This window comes from Parasteatoda tepidariorum, chromosome 2 (assembly GCF_982258835.1).
Source record: "Parasteatoda tepidariorum strain Cologne lab strain chromosome 2, Ptep-v5.0, whole genome shotgun sequence".
In the NCBI taxonomy this organism is placed as follows: domain Eukaryota; kingdom Metazoa; phylum Arthropoda; class Arachnida; order Araneae; family Theridiidae; genus Parasteatoda; species Parasteatoda tepidariorum.
The window spans coordinates 61,696,616-61,713,990 of record NC_141756.1 but is presented as its reverse complement, the minus strand read 5'-3'; the positions used below and the strand labels follow the sequence as shown (position 1 = coordinate 61,713,990).

The window sequence follows — 17,375 nt, the reverse complement described above, 5'->3', positions numbered from 1 at the left end:
CATTAAAAAAATGCAATTTTTCCTAAAACTTTTAACATTTTAGTACATTTTTCAGCATATCTTCCACAACACTCGCACGCTTTAATTACACCCTTTAAATCACTTTAACCGCGATGGCAAAGCATCCCACGTTCCCAAGTTCTAGCCAATCTCATCTTTACCTCTTTGGGCCTTCTAATCCCCGCGAAGGTGTGAAGTCGGGCGCTGAATGGTCAGTAAAAAGTGACGTCATGGAAGGAGTCGCAAAATCATTGCCACTGCTCTTTTCGCTCTCTGTTAATATAAAAGGTTTCGAAATCTGGTGCGATATTCACTACAACCAAAGTTGCCACTACTTTTTCTGTGAGAGTATAATCACCACCAAAAAGGGATTCAAAAAATTCACTAAAATGAACTGGCACCTTTCTGTAATTTTGTTGAGTGAAATTATTGTTTACACCGTTTTCTTTCAATCAACTTTAGGTAAGGAAAAATTAAATTGTATTATTATTATTTAATAATTGCTTTATATTGAGATTATAGTAAATTACTTTTGTTATTATTTTAAATCCTTTATACGAATTTTTTAAATATTAAATTAAATCAGAAATTTTAAGTTGTTTAAAAATATATATTTTAGTTTCCTTAGAGAGAAATAATTTATTTTAAAACAAAAGCATTGTAATTTTTTTATACGAATTCACTAATTGGAAAAAGTTTTAAAATGTATATTGGTTTGGTAATTTTAATAGACCAATAAATACTTTTTTTCAATAAAATAGGAATCATTAAAATAAGTATTTACTAGAAAGATTTAATAAGTTATATAGTAAAAAACAACACTCTTTATAGTTATTTTTCTTTAAAAATGTTCATTAAATATATGATAATTCTGCCTGTTTAAGTTTCTTTTTTTTAAAAAGAATACATGACAGTATTTTCAAATATTTATATTTTTGCTTTAAAGAAACGTGAACAATATTACTTTTCTATGAACAATTTATGCAAGCTCGTTTTTCTATACATTGGGACGTAAGTTTCACCAGATAAATTTGTAAACACTTTTAAAAATTTGTGAAATAGTGTACAGTTCAGTAAATATTTCTTTTTCTTAAAACTTTTTTTACGATAAATATATTTTGCTTGTTTTTACTTTGTTTCTACTATGATTTTGCGTTACAGAGAAACTATTAGTAATAAAGTTTAAATAAATAATGCAGTAGAAAACAACCAATTTTGTATTAATATTTAAATATAAGTCGACAGCAACTTATATTATACTAAATTGTGATAATTTTAATAATTTTATTAACAAAATACATGATTTTAATAACTACAGCAAATGAAACATAGTTTCAAAACCAGAACATTTTTTTCAACTTCTTTAAATCATTTCGCAATTTTTTTAACCCTTAAATTATATATATATATATAATTTAAGGTTTTGTATTTATTACCTTCTTTTTATCATATCTTTGAAAAATACTAACGTTTAATTTTTGGGGGGTTTCTGCATGATATTCATAAGCAAGAATACTTACAATAAATTTTATTTCCTTTTTATGTCAAACTTTAATTTTTTGTTAATTTAAAGTTTATTTTGCTTCTGAAATAAATTATTTTAAAAGAAAAAGCTTGTTAGAAATAGTCTTTTGAGAAATTTATAAAAAATGCATTCAAGATGAAAGCAATATCATAAAATCAGCATATCATAATTTTTTAAAAATTTTTTATGCTTCTTTTTTAAACCTGAAGTTAAATATAGTGAAATACCGGGGCTGTGAGCCGTTAACATTAGTAAGTCAACACTTTATAGAGTATAATATACATTATACGGTAATTTAATTGATTTTTTTTATAATACAAAATTTCTACTCTGAAAGAATTGCTTTCGCCTTTTATATATACCCTAGCAGCAAAATAACTTGCATCTCATTGGACCATCATTAATCTTGATTCAATAAGGGTAAAAAAGACCGATATTGGCCCTATATACAATTGTTAGATTAACCTAATATTTTATATCTATAATTTAGCCAATATCGTCTCGATATAGAATTGTCGATTTCAACCGATATTTTACAATCACTTCTCAACCAATATCAGCCCTATATAGAATTATTCTTCCCCAATAACTAAAGTCATTCCATGACCAATATTAAAAAAATATAGACAGCCCAATATTGCTCCTCGGTGCATGTTTTATAGCATCTATATTGAGCCATTTTTCTGCCCAACTGGAGCCAAGATAAAATTATTGCTAAAGTATAGTCCGATATGGCCATTAAAATCTAGTCCAGTGGTTTATACATCTAGTGGTTTATACATCTATAGTGGGCACCCCTACTAGGGGTAATTTCACCGTTTATAGTTGAGGATGAGGTTAGTTTGATTGACTTCTTGCCATGAATCCCGCTACATCTTTGGAAAATGAAATGTTTGGAATAGTTTCTTAAACTTTCTCACGAAGAGTCAAACTTAATACGAAATCCAACAAGAACTATTTCTGTGAATTGAAAAAAAAATAGGTCCTCCATTTCCAAATTTTATCAAAGAATTGTGGAAAATTTTATAAGAGCATTGCTTCCATGCGTATCGATTTATCTTATGGAATCAGGCTCTTTAAGACGAGAAAAGGGACATTGAAAGTGATTTGCGTCGAAAATTTGCCTCACTACTTCATGCCTCCAAAAATTAGCGAGGAAATAACAATCACTACACGGAGAAAAAAAATTCTTTATGTTAATGTATGGCAATAAAATTTTTGGTCTAAAACCATAATCTGCGAATGAAATATAAAATATACGGTATTAAATCATTCATTTGGTAATTTTTACGTTCATATGGTAACGGTTTACAGAAAATACTGGCTTTCAAAATACTAGTTCTTATTTCAAATATTTACTAATAAATGCAAAACTCAGAAGTAAAATAAACCGAATAAGCTGTGTTTATGCCATACGCTACAGTATCATGATAAATTTACCCCCATATGTTACCACATTTACCAAATTTTATCACCTATTATAAAAACTTATTTTAATATTAATTGTATCAAAATCATTACCAAAGAGCTTCTGTAAAAATTATCGAGTTTTTTATTGCTTCCATAAAGCCAGATGCAAGGTAAATTTTGTAATATTCTGGTTGTTTTGACCATATTTTTTTCTCATTGTAGTATTTTTTTCTCATTATCTATTGTTTTAAACAAAAAGTGAGCAAACGCATATTAGCTTCATGTATGAAGAATTTTTTTTTAAAATCCTAAACAATTCATCTTGCTTAAATAATTTTAAATAATTAAATTGCAAACATGAGAAACTCTAAATTTTATCAAAATTCTCTATATGTTGTTATTACATATGTTAAGAAAAACTATAAATCTGATTTTGGGAGAAGATGGTATAAACTTTTTCCAAAATAAAAAAAAAGAAAAGAAAAGAGTGAGTAAATATAAGTTGGGAGCAACTGGTCCTATCTATTGATTTTATTAAATGTGATTATTTACTGGACAGAGAAATTTTGATCAGAATTTTAGCCGTGAAAGGCCATAAGAATCGTGGTCATTGTCTGCACGTCGAAAATGAATTCATCACTATGTTTTTCAAAATCTAAACTGGCTTATGAAAATTTGTTGTAAAATAAAAACTGTTCCATTTTTAGTGGTTATAATATTGTCATAAATAAGCGTTTCGCTTTGAATGCAAGCAAATAGTTAGAGGAACATTTCTGAATAAAGCTTTTAATACACCACAGTAATAGTTCAAACCAAAATACAGCTTTGTTCTCATCTCATTAAAGTTCTAGAAGCAGATTAAATGTCTGGCATTTAAGGAATCCACAGAAATTGTATATATATCTGTAATCTATCTATCCATCTATATATATATATATATATATATATATATATATATATATAGATATATATATATATATATATATAAGCTAAAATTTTGAGAAAATATGGAAAATAATACAAAATAATGACAAGAGAGGAAAATTATTAAAAATAATTTTTCAGAAGTATTTAAAAAATATAATTTTTGATATCTAAAGAAAAAAAAAGGAAATTAAAAGTACTGCAATAAGAACGTGTCATAAGATATCACTTTATTTATGCTTCTGTTTTCATATTCTGTAATCTGGCAATCTTATTACGAAAATATTTTAAATCATTCTTGAAAGATTCCGGTAAGCGTAAGTTCATTTTATTCGCTCCTCACTATGTAGGTTTCCTTTCGTGTACTGTTCTCTAATCTCTTTACATTTTAATTTCTGTTTTTTGCTTGATATATTTGTTTGTTTTTTCGTATATATTTTTTACTTAATGTGTTCTAATTTCGTTTCAATTTTGAGTGCTCCTCACACTATTGTATTGATATATTTTGCTTTGGCTATATTAATACAATATTAGAAAGCACTCCTTTTGGCGGATATAATCGTGTGGGCTGATGAAGAGATTATATCTTTTCTTTGCTTTGTTTTCCGGATTTTTAATTTTTTTTTTTAAGATGTCAAAAATAATATTTTTTTAAATGCCCTTGAAAAATTATTTTTAATAATTTTCTTCTCTTGTCATTATTTTTTATTTCTTTCTACATTTTTTTCCATATTTTTTCAATATTTTAGCTTATATATATATATATATATATATATATATATATATATATATATATATATATATATATATATATATATATATATATATATATATATATACAATTGTTCACTAAATGCTTGGCCCATCTTTTTTAAACATAAATAATTAAAGCAGCATGATTACAGAAAAAAAAGTGCACAATTTGATGCATTGTTTAAAAAAAAGCAATAAATTAATGACACTCACTAATCACGTTTAAGTTTTTTGTATACATAATTCCAAGTTTGAATAAAAAGATTTATTGAAAATTATTTTTGTCTACTTTGTTTTGGTTTTAGAGATATTTTCCACCAAAGTGTAAAATATTTGAACTCAAAACTGACAGGTTCGTAATAAATCTAAGCATTAATAAATCTAATTCTAGTGGACAGCTTTTCTGCGCTAAATAGTATCAATGATTTTGATGCAGCAGTTGAGGTCTGATCAGAGACCTTTTTTTTTACCTCGAATAGAAAAACTGAGTTTAGAAATGTCTTTGTCAAATAGTTGAACCAAAAAATGCATTTTCAAAACAATGCTTTTAGTATTTCCTGTCAAAGTACGAAAATTAAATCTTACGAGGGAAACTTCCTTTTACTTACAGAGTTTCGACATTGTTCAAAGAGTAAAAGAAAGAAGTACGTAGAAATAGAAACGTTTATTGACATTTGATAGTTTAAATCGATAACTTATTCTTATCACCATATTTAAGTAATTTTGGTAATTACTTTCATTTGTAAAAACATATTTTACTAACAATAGCAATTATTTTACGTGAACTTGCATTATTTTAAATATGCTTAATTATTTCCCCATATTTTTTATGTAACTTCTTAGATGAAAGTAAAACTATGCGTTTGGCTAATTTTTGCTATACACTGTAAAAAATTTCGGTAAAATATACTTTCATCTTGAGTGCAACATCTGTAAAATCTGTTTTTACAGTAAAACCTATTTTTACCGTGAAATCAATTTTTAAAGTAACATGTTATAAATTTTTACAGCAATATTTACTTTTTTGCAGTGATTCAGTGGTTTTATTTTAAATAGTACTGTAAAATTTACGATATACCAGGTTTTTTGTTCCATAAACTTTTGTGCTAAAATGAATTTTGCGATAAAAACTGCAGTGTGTCGGTACTTTTTAAAGTAATTTTATCCAGAATTTTTTACAGTGTGTGTAAAAGAACTTGCTACTTTGCTTCTGATGCAATGTGGGGGAAATTTTCGATTAAGTGGCAAAATTTTGTTAATTGGGGTACAATTTTTTGAAATGGTTTATTTTTGCTTTAACTGCTGATTTAAATAATTGATATCATATCATCATTATTATCTACAGTACGGTCTTTTTATAAATCTTTCTATTTTGCCAGGATTTTTACTTCATCAATTCAACTTAATGTTTGCTTTCTTTATCTTCTGCGAAGTAATCACTTCTAATAAAATTCATTTAATCAAATATTGTAATCGTAAATTTATTTAATTAGCTTTGGAAAATTAGTCGATTAAATCTCATAAGAAATTGCATAAAATTCAGTTACTTATATGCATTATAGCTAACCAAAAAGAGATGATGAAGTATCAGTTTATTTACATTACTTGCACATCAACTACCAAATGCATTTTTCTTAAGGTAACAGATTAGAACCTCATAACTCGCTTTCCTGGTCTACTTTAAAAAATAAACAAAGCTGCTAATGATCAATTTCATTTGATTTTGTAGTTATTTCAATGTTTTAAAAAAGCTATATTTCTTAAATTTGGAACGTACAGTACTCAAAATAAAATAATGAACACCTTAACAGATTTTGAGATTGTGATTGGATTATCATATAATAATATTAAATTTTATGTTTCGAAGGAATTGTTATAGAATACTAGTTAATTAATGTAGGTGAAATTTTAGGTTAAGAGCTTTGGAACAAAAAAAGTGCTTTATCAGAACAAACATATCTGTTTTCAGTATTTGAGTTCTTGAACTTTTAAATATTCGATTCAGAATTTAGAGGCTGTAGGCTACGTGGAAGACCAAGAAGAAGATGCTTGGAAAAGGTGTAAAAAAATAAAATAAATAAAAGAATAAAAATCAAGACTTGGGAGTTTAAGGCACAGAACTGTGAAGAATGTACAATTGTCCTTAGGCTGGCTTGAGAACTGTTAGGTCAATGAGAAGTGGTGGTGGAAAGGAAAAATATGGGGATAAACAGGTATCTGGAAAATATAGTCCCAATCGTTTAATCTGAGCAACAATCGAAAGAATAGTTTCTTTATTTTTATCTCTGCGTATCTAGGGAACAATTTGAGCAAATAAAAACTTATATTTATAGAACCAGTTTGCCAAAAATAATTTAATATAAAATATAATGTTTTTAAAATTAGTTATTACGGAAAAAGTCAAATAGTTTCTGAAGTTGCAATTTTAAACTCGTCAGGAACTATTCTGCTCAAAATCCAAGATGTCTGGTTTTTAATCTTATTAATATTTGGTAAGGGTTATTAAATAAGAATAATCTGGAAGTAAAAAGAGATTTGACATTCGATATCCTGAAAAAAAATCTGAAACACTATTTTTTGCTTATACTTTCAGCGTACGAAGTATGATATTCCTCTAAAAAGAATGTAGATCATAAAATAGAAACAAATGAAACACGCACAGATATATTGCAAAATAGTTTATTTAAAAGAAATTGCTATTCTAGAAAAGATTGGTGCAGTTTTGGAAAATAAATACTAATTGTAGATTTGAATTTATATAGCACTTTATAATTTTAAATTTCAACATGTGTGCGAAAATTTTAAAATATGAAATAATGTAAACAGTTTCGAGTTATTGAACAACTAAGGTACTTATACCTAGAAGGTAATAAAAAAATCACATTCTTGCAAACGAATTATCATGCTTTACTCAAGGAAATATGAATTCTACATTCAATTAATTTTGAACTTCTGTTTAGAAGTAAATTATTCTATCTAACTATTCTTATCTAAGAAATATTTTCATTTAATTTTATATGTTATTTGTTTAATTTTATGTGATATTCGGAAAAAAATACAACAAAAATTGCAATTTTTAAACTTAACTCAAGTTTTCTACATTCCAAACATTAATTTTTTACATGAAAAAAGGAAAATATTCATTCATTATTATGAAACTCATAGAACAATACAAATTAATTGTTGATTTTCATTTTTTAGTTTACTTATATTTTACTATATTAAATTGATCAAAAATTTAAAAAAAACATTTATAAACGATAATTAAATGTAAGATTCTAGAGTAATAATTAAAAGAATTCTCTTTTAAGACAAAAAAATTAAGTTATTAAGTAATATATGACCTCTTTTCAAACATCACTGAGAATGGATAAAACTAACAGAAATGGTAATATTTACTGCGTTTCTGGCGTTATGGGAACATCAAATAGCTTGGCAATTTTCCCGAAAGAGCATTTATAATGTCTTTGATAAAATTAACAATAAAATATAATTTTATAATATGTGATAAAACTCGGTAAATGCGTTAAAATTGGTAACTTTATCAAAACACTTGAAATAACCCTGGCACTTATTTATGACCACTTTTCGAAGATATTAATGACTGAGAAAAAAAGTAAGGTTAAAAGTACCTGAATATGGTGATTTTAACTGTGTAACTGGTTCTATGGGATCACCAAATAACATGGTAATTTTTCCCGAAGATCTTTGATAATAATTCTGGGTAAAACTAACATTAAAATATGATTTTATGATATGTGATAAAATTTGGTAGTTTTAACAAGCCACCATAAAGCATGGAATAAAAACTATTTATTTGATTAAATTTACATTTCAGTTTTACATTTTTTACTAAATGGGTGATAATAAGAGATATAAGTTTGAAAACCCAAATTTCTGGCAATCCATTACCATATGAACTTAAAATTTACCAAATGAAAAAATGAATGGTTTGAATACCGTATAACTCAGTTTTCTTAATTATTGTTTAATTTTACCTGCTTTCTTTTATTGATCGTAGTAATAGTTTAATATTATATGTAATGTTATATTTTCAAAGATGATAAAGTAATGTACGGTATATATGGTATTTCTGCATATTGATGGTATGATTCTTCTATTCGTTGTAAATTGTTAATAAACTAAGAAAACGGAACTAAAATTCGTGTAAAACAAAATTTATAAATGCGATGGAGCAGAATTATATAGAGCTTTGTCAGAATGATTAAATTAAATAAGTAATTAAAACTAAAGCTAGTATTATTTTAGTGAACTGGAAATATTCATCTAAGTTAAAGCAATGCGATGTTAACTGACTATTTAACCAGGACTCTATAACCGGGTTTCTTTAACTGATTTTCATTTAGCCGAGTCTCTGTTTTATTTGGGAGGATGAAAAAGTTAATAATCAAAATAAAAATGTAAAGTAAAAAAATTGGAATTTGAATAGTTCTGTAGTTTAAAGAGCTCGATAAATAAAAGTGATTGGTAATGATTTTGGTAAAAATTAACAATAAAATACTCTCTTATAATGTGTCATACATAAAACTTGGTAAATGTTTTAAAATTCGATAAATTTATCTAGATACCTTTGAACATGCCATAAAAAGCATTTATTAGGATAACGTAAAATATTATACCTTAATTTTTACAGTAATATTTATTTCATAAGAGTGAATCATTAATTTTACGGTAATCATTATGGTTAAATTTGCGGTATATCATATTTTTTTGTTCTAGTAAAAATGGATTTTAAGGTGGAAGGTACCGGTGTTTTTCCCTGTTATTTGATCCAAATTTTTTTACAGTGTACCTTTTGATAAGTACTCAAATATATGACAATTCACAGGCAGAGTCACAGAACAAAGGAAAAGAAAATTCAAGTTATGTGACATTTCACATTATATTTTAAACAGAGATAAAGACCAAAGTTTAATGAGTTTGACTTCTAAAAATAAATTTTATATTATGATTTAATCACAAAAAACAAAATATATTTATGACATTTTTGATAATATCTTATGCAATGATCAAACAATAAATATTTTTTTTCTTCTTAGTTCAGGCCACTTATTAATAAAAAATTAAAACACGAAGCAATATAGTTTTTGCTTAGGAAATAAAAGTCTTATTTACTTATTTTAGAACAAAAAAAAGAAAATAAAGTAAAATAGCTAACTCCAAGATACATCTTGGAAAAAAAATCCATATGCATTTTTTTCTAATATTGTTTTTTTAAAAACCTTGTTCATTTCCTTCTTTTAAGATTTTAAAGCACTAAAGAGGATATTAAGAATGCAATAAAGACAAAAAAAATATGTTTTTATATGAGAACATTTTTTTAATATAAATCATATAAAACTTATTTTCTTACATTTAGAACTTAATTAACATGACGTTATGATTAACGTAGTTTTAAAAAATAAACGCAAAAAATATGTTCTGGACAGGTCTCAAATAAAAAAAATAATCATTTTATTATGCATTACTGCAACTTCTTTTTTGTTGAAATGAAATAAAACTGCAATTAATGATATAAATTTATCAATATTTTAATCTACATTGTTCTTACATTAAATTTTTACGTTTGTAAAAATATTGAGGGGTAACTTCAAATATGTTAGTGGACATTTTAAGCTACCAAGTCAGGCTCAAAAACGTACTTTTTCCGAATAAACCATTATTTTTCTTGACGCATTCGGATTTCTGATCACCAAAATATGGAGTTTAGTTGTTGTCTGGTATATATGGTCCTGATAAGTTTGGTCAAGAAAATGGTCAAGAATTTGAGCCCCTAAATATTAATTTTACGTTTTGCGTGTTTCACAATGTCTAGAGAACTTGTTAAGCTGAACAAAAAGTTTTTGCACACAATTATAAAATTCAATTATTCAGAGATAATTCCATGCAAAAAATAACTTACTTTTAATAATTTTATTAAACTTCGAAAAATGTTTGAATTGTAATTTAAGAATTTTTTTACGAAATCCAATCCTAGGTTATCCACTCTTCCACCCCGCATTCCTTAAGTATACTAAATCAATGAAATTAGCATCAATTGTGTTGAGTATTAAATTAAATAATAAGTAATTAAGACACAATTTTTTTTCAATATTCTTAAGTTCAATATTCTTTTAATTTAAGTTTATTCTTTAAGTTTTCAATATTCTTCAATATTCTTACTTATTAAATTTGTTGCGTTTGTCTAATTGTTAATCATCGTTCTTAATTTGTTAAGTTTATTCGAATCTTATTCGATTTAGAAACATACACTTTGTTTACCATATGTTTTCTTAATTATTTTTATGTGTTTTTGTAACATGAAAATTAAACGTTTTCTTCAATGAGTTAATGTAAATCGAAAATGAACAATGAGGCTATTTTATCCGCATTAAGCTCTTCATCTTTGAAGGACTGGGATTTGCTCTTCGATGGTGGTCTGAAGAGACTTCCCAGCTTCAGATGGATGGGCAACAGCTAATCTGGGAAATTAAGGTACATGCTGACCAAATTGCTCCCATTATGGTGTTGGTCTCGAAATTGAGAAGTCTGAACTTCCATGAACCCATTGAAAACCAACATATTTTTAAAAATTTGTTTTAATGATGCTATTTAAAACGAATAAAATTTAGTAAAAGATGCAGGTATTTTGCTTCATGTGAATAAAAACATTTCACAATTGCTTTTCTTATTGTAAGAATCTTATTGCTTAATAAAAGAATAAAAATGGGGACTTTCATTCTTATTTGAATTTAAGTTAGAAAATTTGTTCCTAGCAAGGGTATTTATTACTAATAGGAAAGAATACGCCAGTTTTCAGGAAAATTCCGTTTTCAAAGTACTGACTATAAGATTTCATGTTCTTCCACTTAATTTCCCTCCATCGAGTAATCGTAAAAGACATTTTCCAATACATCATCAAAGTCGAGAATCACTGGACGTGATCGTTGTATGGATGGGTGACCACTTTAATCATTCGGCGAAAAGGACATAGCATGCGCAGTATATATCTTTGTTAAACAGTTTTTGTTCGACTTCACACGCAGATCGTCGGGCTACCGAATTATTGGAGCTAACCCCTTTGCAGATTGTCATAATAGCGATGATTTGTTTTCGGATTATCCTCAGAAACATTTCCCAAACCGGTGTCAACAGTGCAGCTCTAGTGCAACGTTCTACGTTCTTCCACTTTATAATGATGTGACGTGAGAGCAGATTGTAACAGTGAAGAAGGACACAATTACAAATCATTTTCTAGCAGCCGTGGGGACTCAGGGGATAGAGCATTCGCTTTCCAATGAGGTGATCCGGGTTCGAGTCATAACTAGGGTTGGTCGATACAAATTTTGCAACCGGCGTGCACCGACCGCAGTCTTTACTTAAAATATCCTTAGTTGTAGATGGATCATGGGTAGAGTTTTTTGCTGTCAGTTTAATCGTGTGAGGCTTTTGTGGTTTTTCTTTCCGCGTAACGCAAATGCGGCTTAGTTCTATCAAAGAGTCCTGCATGAAGTCAAATTTCTCTCAATACGCGATCCAGGAGTTCATTTGTCTTCCGGATTGGGTTCAAAATTACAAAGCTACTGAGATGAACATTAACACTCTTGAACCCAAAAGATTTAGCCGGCTGGTTTAATCTTGGGCTGGCTGACGGTGATACAAAAATTCTACTGGCATACAGTGGTATTTTATATATCTCGATTAAAACTGATTACCTAGCCTCGATGCTGCATGAGGGTTTGCTACAATATTTTTCCTCAACGAATTTAGAGAAGAAAATGTTTGAGTATGTGGTTATGCGTGATGTGGCCAGCTCATACCGAAAAAAGAGATCTTTGCAGTGGTCGGAGAGTTTGTTTCAAATTGCATAGCGTTTCATCAAGTAACATCTGAATTATGGATTATAAGTTATTGAGTAATTCTGGTGGTGCCCTCTAGTGTAAGAGATAGAGAGTGCTAGAATCAGCCATATCGAATGAGCCAGATGGTGATGCAGTTAGATTTGTATAAGATTGTGTGGCTGAATGAGTGAGTTGCATGTTATATTATTCTAGATACACTAACTGAAATGAGAGTTTGTAGCTGAGATCAAATGGGACAGAACCCTAAACCTTCTGGAATAGCAAATAGGGCAGTATTTTTAATGGTCAACGGTAATAACCAGTCTCTTTAGGGTTGGCTGCTTATGAAGCTCGTTCAAACATGTAAGCAGAAAATTTTGCAAATCGCAAAAAGAGAGCTGCTTAAAATGACCTTCAGCTATTGCTTTAAAACATTAGAGACCAATCCATTTTAACTTTAGACATTATAATTACTCTTATAAAAACATGCATTATTGACTAGCGTATAAAAAATCAGAAAATCTTTCCATCTGAAATCTACAGGATTGGTTTTCTAGTTGTGATCCTCAAGTCTATTTTAATTAATAATTTATCACATACACATTTGCAACTCGATTTAAAATAAAAATAATAGATTTTAAATATTGATATTTTTTACTTTATTTAAAAATTTTAACTGTTAAAAAATATTTAAAAAAGGTATTTATTTGGTTTCAATGCTATAAACTATATAATTACTTGAAATGAGGCAAATTAAACTGCTGCACAAAGCAATATCTAGTAAAATTAACACACTGTAATACTGATAATTCTTCCCTTCATATGGTAAAGGTTTACCTGAAATTATCTGGTTCTCAAAATTAGTTCTTAATACCATACATACCAAAGATGTAAAACTGAAAAGTAAAGACATCCGAGTAAATGATTGGAATTTTAACACGTTTACTGAATTTTATCACATATTGTAAAACCATATTTTATTGTTTATTTTATCAAAATCGGTACCAAACTACTTCGGTAAAAATTCCCGAGCTTTTTAATGTTCTCATAAGGCCAAAGCCCTATTCTGGAAGTTTTTACCATAATACTTTTTCCAGTGAAGTAAAGTTCTACTATATACCTAGGAACAAACTACTGGAGTCTGTAATCGCAAATTTCTTTGAAGATCTATTATTCGTTCACAGATTTTATAATTTCTTGGTAAATAAGGTAAATCATGTCCCTGTTTAAGCATACTTTTCACAACTAATTTGATAAACTGATTTACATTTTATCTTTTTTGGTAATGGAGCAAAAGATTTTAATTACAGCATTTTAATTAGGACTATAATCACTAACCTATACCAAAACTTTAGTCTTATAATTGTAAGATTGTTACTCGCATTAAATGATGTTAAACATAAAAATTTAATTTTTGTTTTAAAAATTCTATAAGTGTTTATTAAAGAATACATTGCAAAAATGAAATCGCCACTTCTGTTTAGAATTTGATGCCTTTATCCGCTACACGAATACATACTTCAAAATTATTTATTTCACTAATTAATGTGAAGAGCCTTAATTACAAGTTTACATTAGCATTACTCAAGTACAATTTTTACTTTAGAATTAATTTGATTTAAAATGCAAGTAAATTTTATTAGCATAAATATAAACAAATCTTTTTTTCTTTTTAAAGAGAAAATGATTTTCTTGTCAAGTCAATAATCTATGTTATTTTTAAACCTATCCATTTTATTCCTCTTATCCATTTATCAAGTATGTGAGAGTTATAATATTTGGAAATACAACTTTGAGATAAAAAATATATCTAGTTTTGCATAGAAGTAATTGAATTGTTCTTGTTTATTGAAAGAAAAAATTTTCAAACAAGCTTTATAATTTAATTCTTTTTAAAGCTATACGAACTAAAGAAGAAAAATAAAAAAGTGATATTTTTTTGTTGGTATTAAACAAATTATTGAATTTATATTCTTTTATAATTCAGAATATATAGATACTTCCAATGGAAAATAAATGAATAAAAATCATATAGAAAAACATAAACTTATAACTCAATATAAAAAGTTGTAATTGAAGATTCAAAGTTATTAATTTACTTAACATAAAATTTGATTAGCGTAATATGTTTGTATGAAGAAATATAACGGTACGTATGCATGAAACTGTAAAAGTTTTAGGTTACATACAGTTATGAAATAACGGTTAATATTTTTAAAACTAAAATAAAAAGTCAATTCTTATGTCAATTTTTATCCGAAGAAGTTAATTATAAATTCACAAAAAAATTTTATTACTTGTACTTTAAGTTTACAAATTTAAAAACTCAGAATAATGTTGAAAATCGTGCTTTATTTGAAAAAGAACAAATATTTAATATTAAATATTGATAATTATTTTTAACTTGTTCAAATTTTATATAATTAAGAGAATCACAAATAACTGATCACTATTTATCATTTTGTGCTAGTTAAATTTGAAAACAATATGCATATTTTTCGTAAAAGTTTAGTTGGTAATATTAGGACCTAAAACAATAGTATTTTAAATTTTTTTGATATAATTAACTCAACTTCAATAATTTTAAAGTACTAAAAAGTTATATGTCATACAATTATATGTCATACAACTGTTTGTCTTCCTTTATGTTTAATATTTAACATAAGAATTGCATGTGTAGGTTAATTCTTAAAAGGAAAACAGTCACTGATTTGAAATAATTCCCATAGAGGTACAAGTATTTTAAACCATAGCTCAATAATTGCTTGAGCGTCAATTTTTTTTATTGTTTTATACACAATTTCCCTACTTATATATATTTCAAATATTTATAATACAATCCGAATTAATTTACTAACATGTTTTACTACAAATATTATATGAATTATGTAGTGTAAGAATAGCATTTAATAGTTTTGCTTTATGTAAATTTTAAATTTATGGTTTAACTAAATGGTTACAGCCATATTTTTAAAGTAATTGCATTGCCTTGAATAACTACACTATAGAAATAACAAATCAAATTACTGTAAAAAAGTACCATTACTCAGGGTGCCGACATTTTCTACTATAAAATCTATCTTTATCGGAGCATGTAACCAATCAAAAAATCAGATATACAGTAGTATTTTCAGTAATAGCTAACGTAAAATCACTTTATCACTTTAATTAAATAAATATTAATGCAAAACTTCACGGTAAAAAGGGATTTTACGAATCTACAACTAAATACATTATTTTAATATACCTTACATTCAAAAATTTTAAATTGAAAGATTTGCATGACAATACTATGAAAAATTATTATCAAAAAAGTAAATGGTCAAGTGTTTTTTCTTCCTTTTCTACTTTTTTTATTTTTTATTTCTAAGAGTGTTAGACTCTTAGAAACAAAAGTCTCACTTTTGATGACTCAGCAATACCTTTGAGATGTATTTTGTTCATTTTGAGAATCATTTCGTCACAAAATCACGTGATTTGTGCCGAAACACGAACTCTCAAATGTATGACGAAAATTTTTCCTCAACTCGAAACCTCATCGTAGTGCATTGTGGGAGATTGTTAACTGGAATGGCAATCAAAATAAAGTGAGGAAACATTACGATTAGCCTGTACGTTCAGGAAGCAGTTGGTCTTGCACCAAGATCTCGGCTTCGAATCCCGATACTGTCCGTCAAGGGTGTGATTAATCTACCTGTTCTTCTTGGGGGGTGTTGTTTTCTCGGCATTAATCTAATTGTATGGTGGCTGTTATAAAGTGACTATTAGAAAAGTTAGATACAGGTGCGAAGATTTTTTTTTAAAAAGAAATGATTTAATATTCTTTAATTTTGAACAAATTGACTTAATATTTCGTTAATTTTGAGCAAATTCGCTTCCTTGAAGAAGTGACGATAATTATTTCAGCAGAATTTTCGCTTGGAGCATATACCAAGAAACAGTTTCGTCAAGAACAAGGAAAGTTTCTTGAAATTTAGGCATGCATTTTCGTGGTTGAACACGTTAAAGGAGTAAAAATTATGGTTTTTGAAAATTAAATAAACACCCAAAACAAAAAGATAATTTTACTTGTTATTATTTATATAATTTATAAATGTGTTAATTATTATTATTTTAATGAAGATTTTAGATCTAACACTAAGTATTTAGAAATTTATACCTTAACCCAAATGTTTATACCGAAATTTTTAAAATTAATTTTGCCTTACATTAAATAACCACAAAGAAATATTATATTTCAGAAATGTTCAAAAAATTATGTAATATACTATCGTAGATAAACAATTCTAGTCCAATAATTTCCTAATACAGTATGTTTTTATTTATTTCGTATTATTTTACTTTTTATTCTCATGCAAGCTGTTTTCACTGCTGAACATCTTAAGAAACGAATAGAAATGATGGTTAATGTCAGACTTGGTGTGACCGAGTATTCTTTATTGGTCCACTGTGTAATTCTCACAGATAAAAGGAAATTGAATAAGCCCCGAAAGGGTATTTCTGGGTTATAGTGATAAACGACCTTCAATGGGATAAAAGTAAGCCAATTTTGTGTTAAAAATGTCGTTTACATTCTAGAAGCTAACAAATTTAGAATATCATTTGGAAATGAGTTATTTAGAAAAAGAGCACTAAATCTTTTGAACTCGTAAGGTTGAGTCTAATATGAGCTTACGACAGTTTATTTCAAACAGAAGATAAAAAAGGAAATCATATAAGCTCTTTCCTTTGTGAAAATGAATAAAAAATCAATTTAATACCGTTTTAAAACTCTTTTTGAGACGAAGTATATATTTTAATTTGCAAACTCATAAATATTCTTGTATTGTTTTTCAAGTAAACAATTTCAGCAAAGAACAATAATAAACCAGAATAGAAAATTTTTTTTAAAAAAATATTAAATCAGAATTTCTGTTTAAAAC

At 27.1% G+C, this 17,375-nt stretch overlaps 1 protein-coding gene across 1 annotated transcript in view; it reads left to right on the top strand.

The window, feature by feature from the left end:
- The first annotated feature begins 258 nt into the window (after positions 1–258).
- The window catches only part of LOC107441427 (uncharacterized), a 34,597-nt gene continuing 17,480 nt past the window's right edge, over positions 259–17,375 (top strand). The window contains exon 1 of the mRNA XM_016054683.3: positions 259–462. Within this exon, the coding sequence (XP_015910169.1) occupies positions 390–462 (73 nt within the window). The 5' untranslated portion in view covers positions 259–389. The remainder of the gene's footprint in view (positions 463–17,375) is intronic.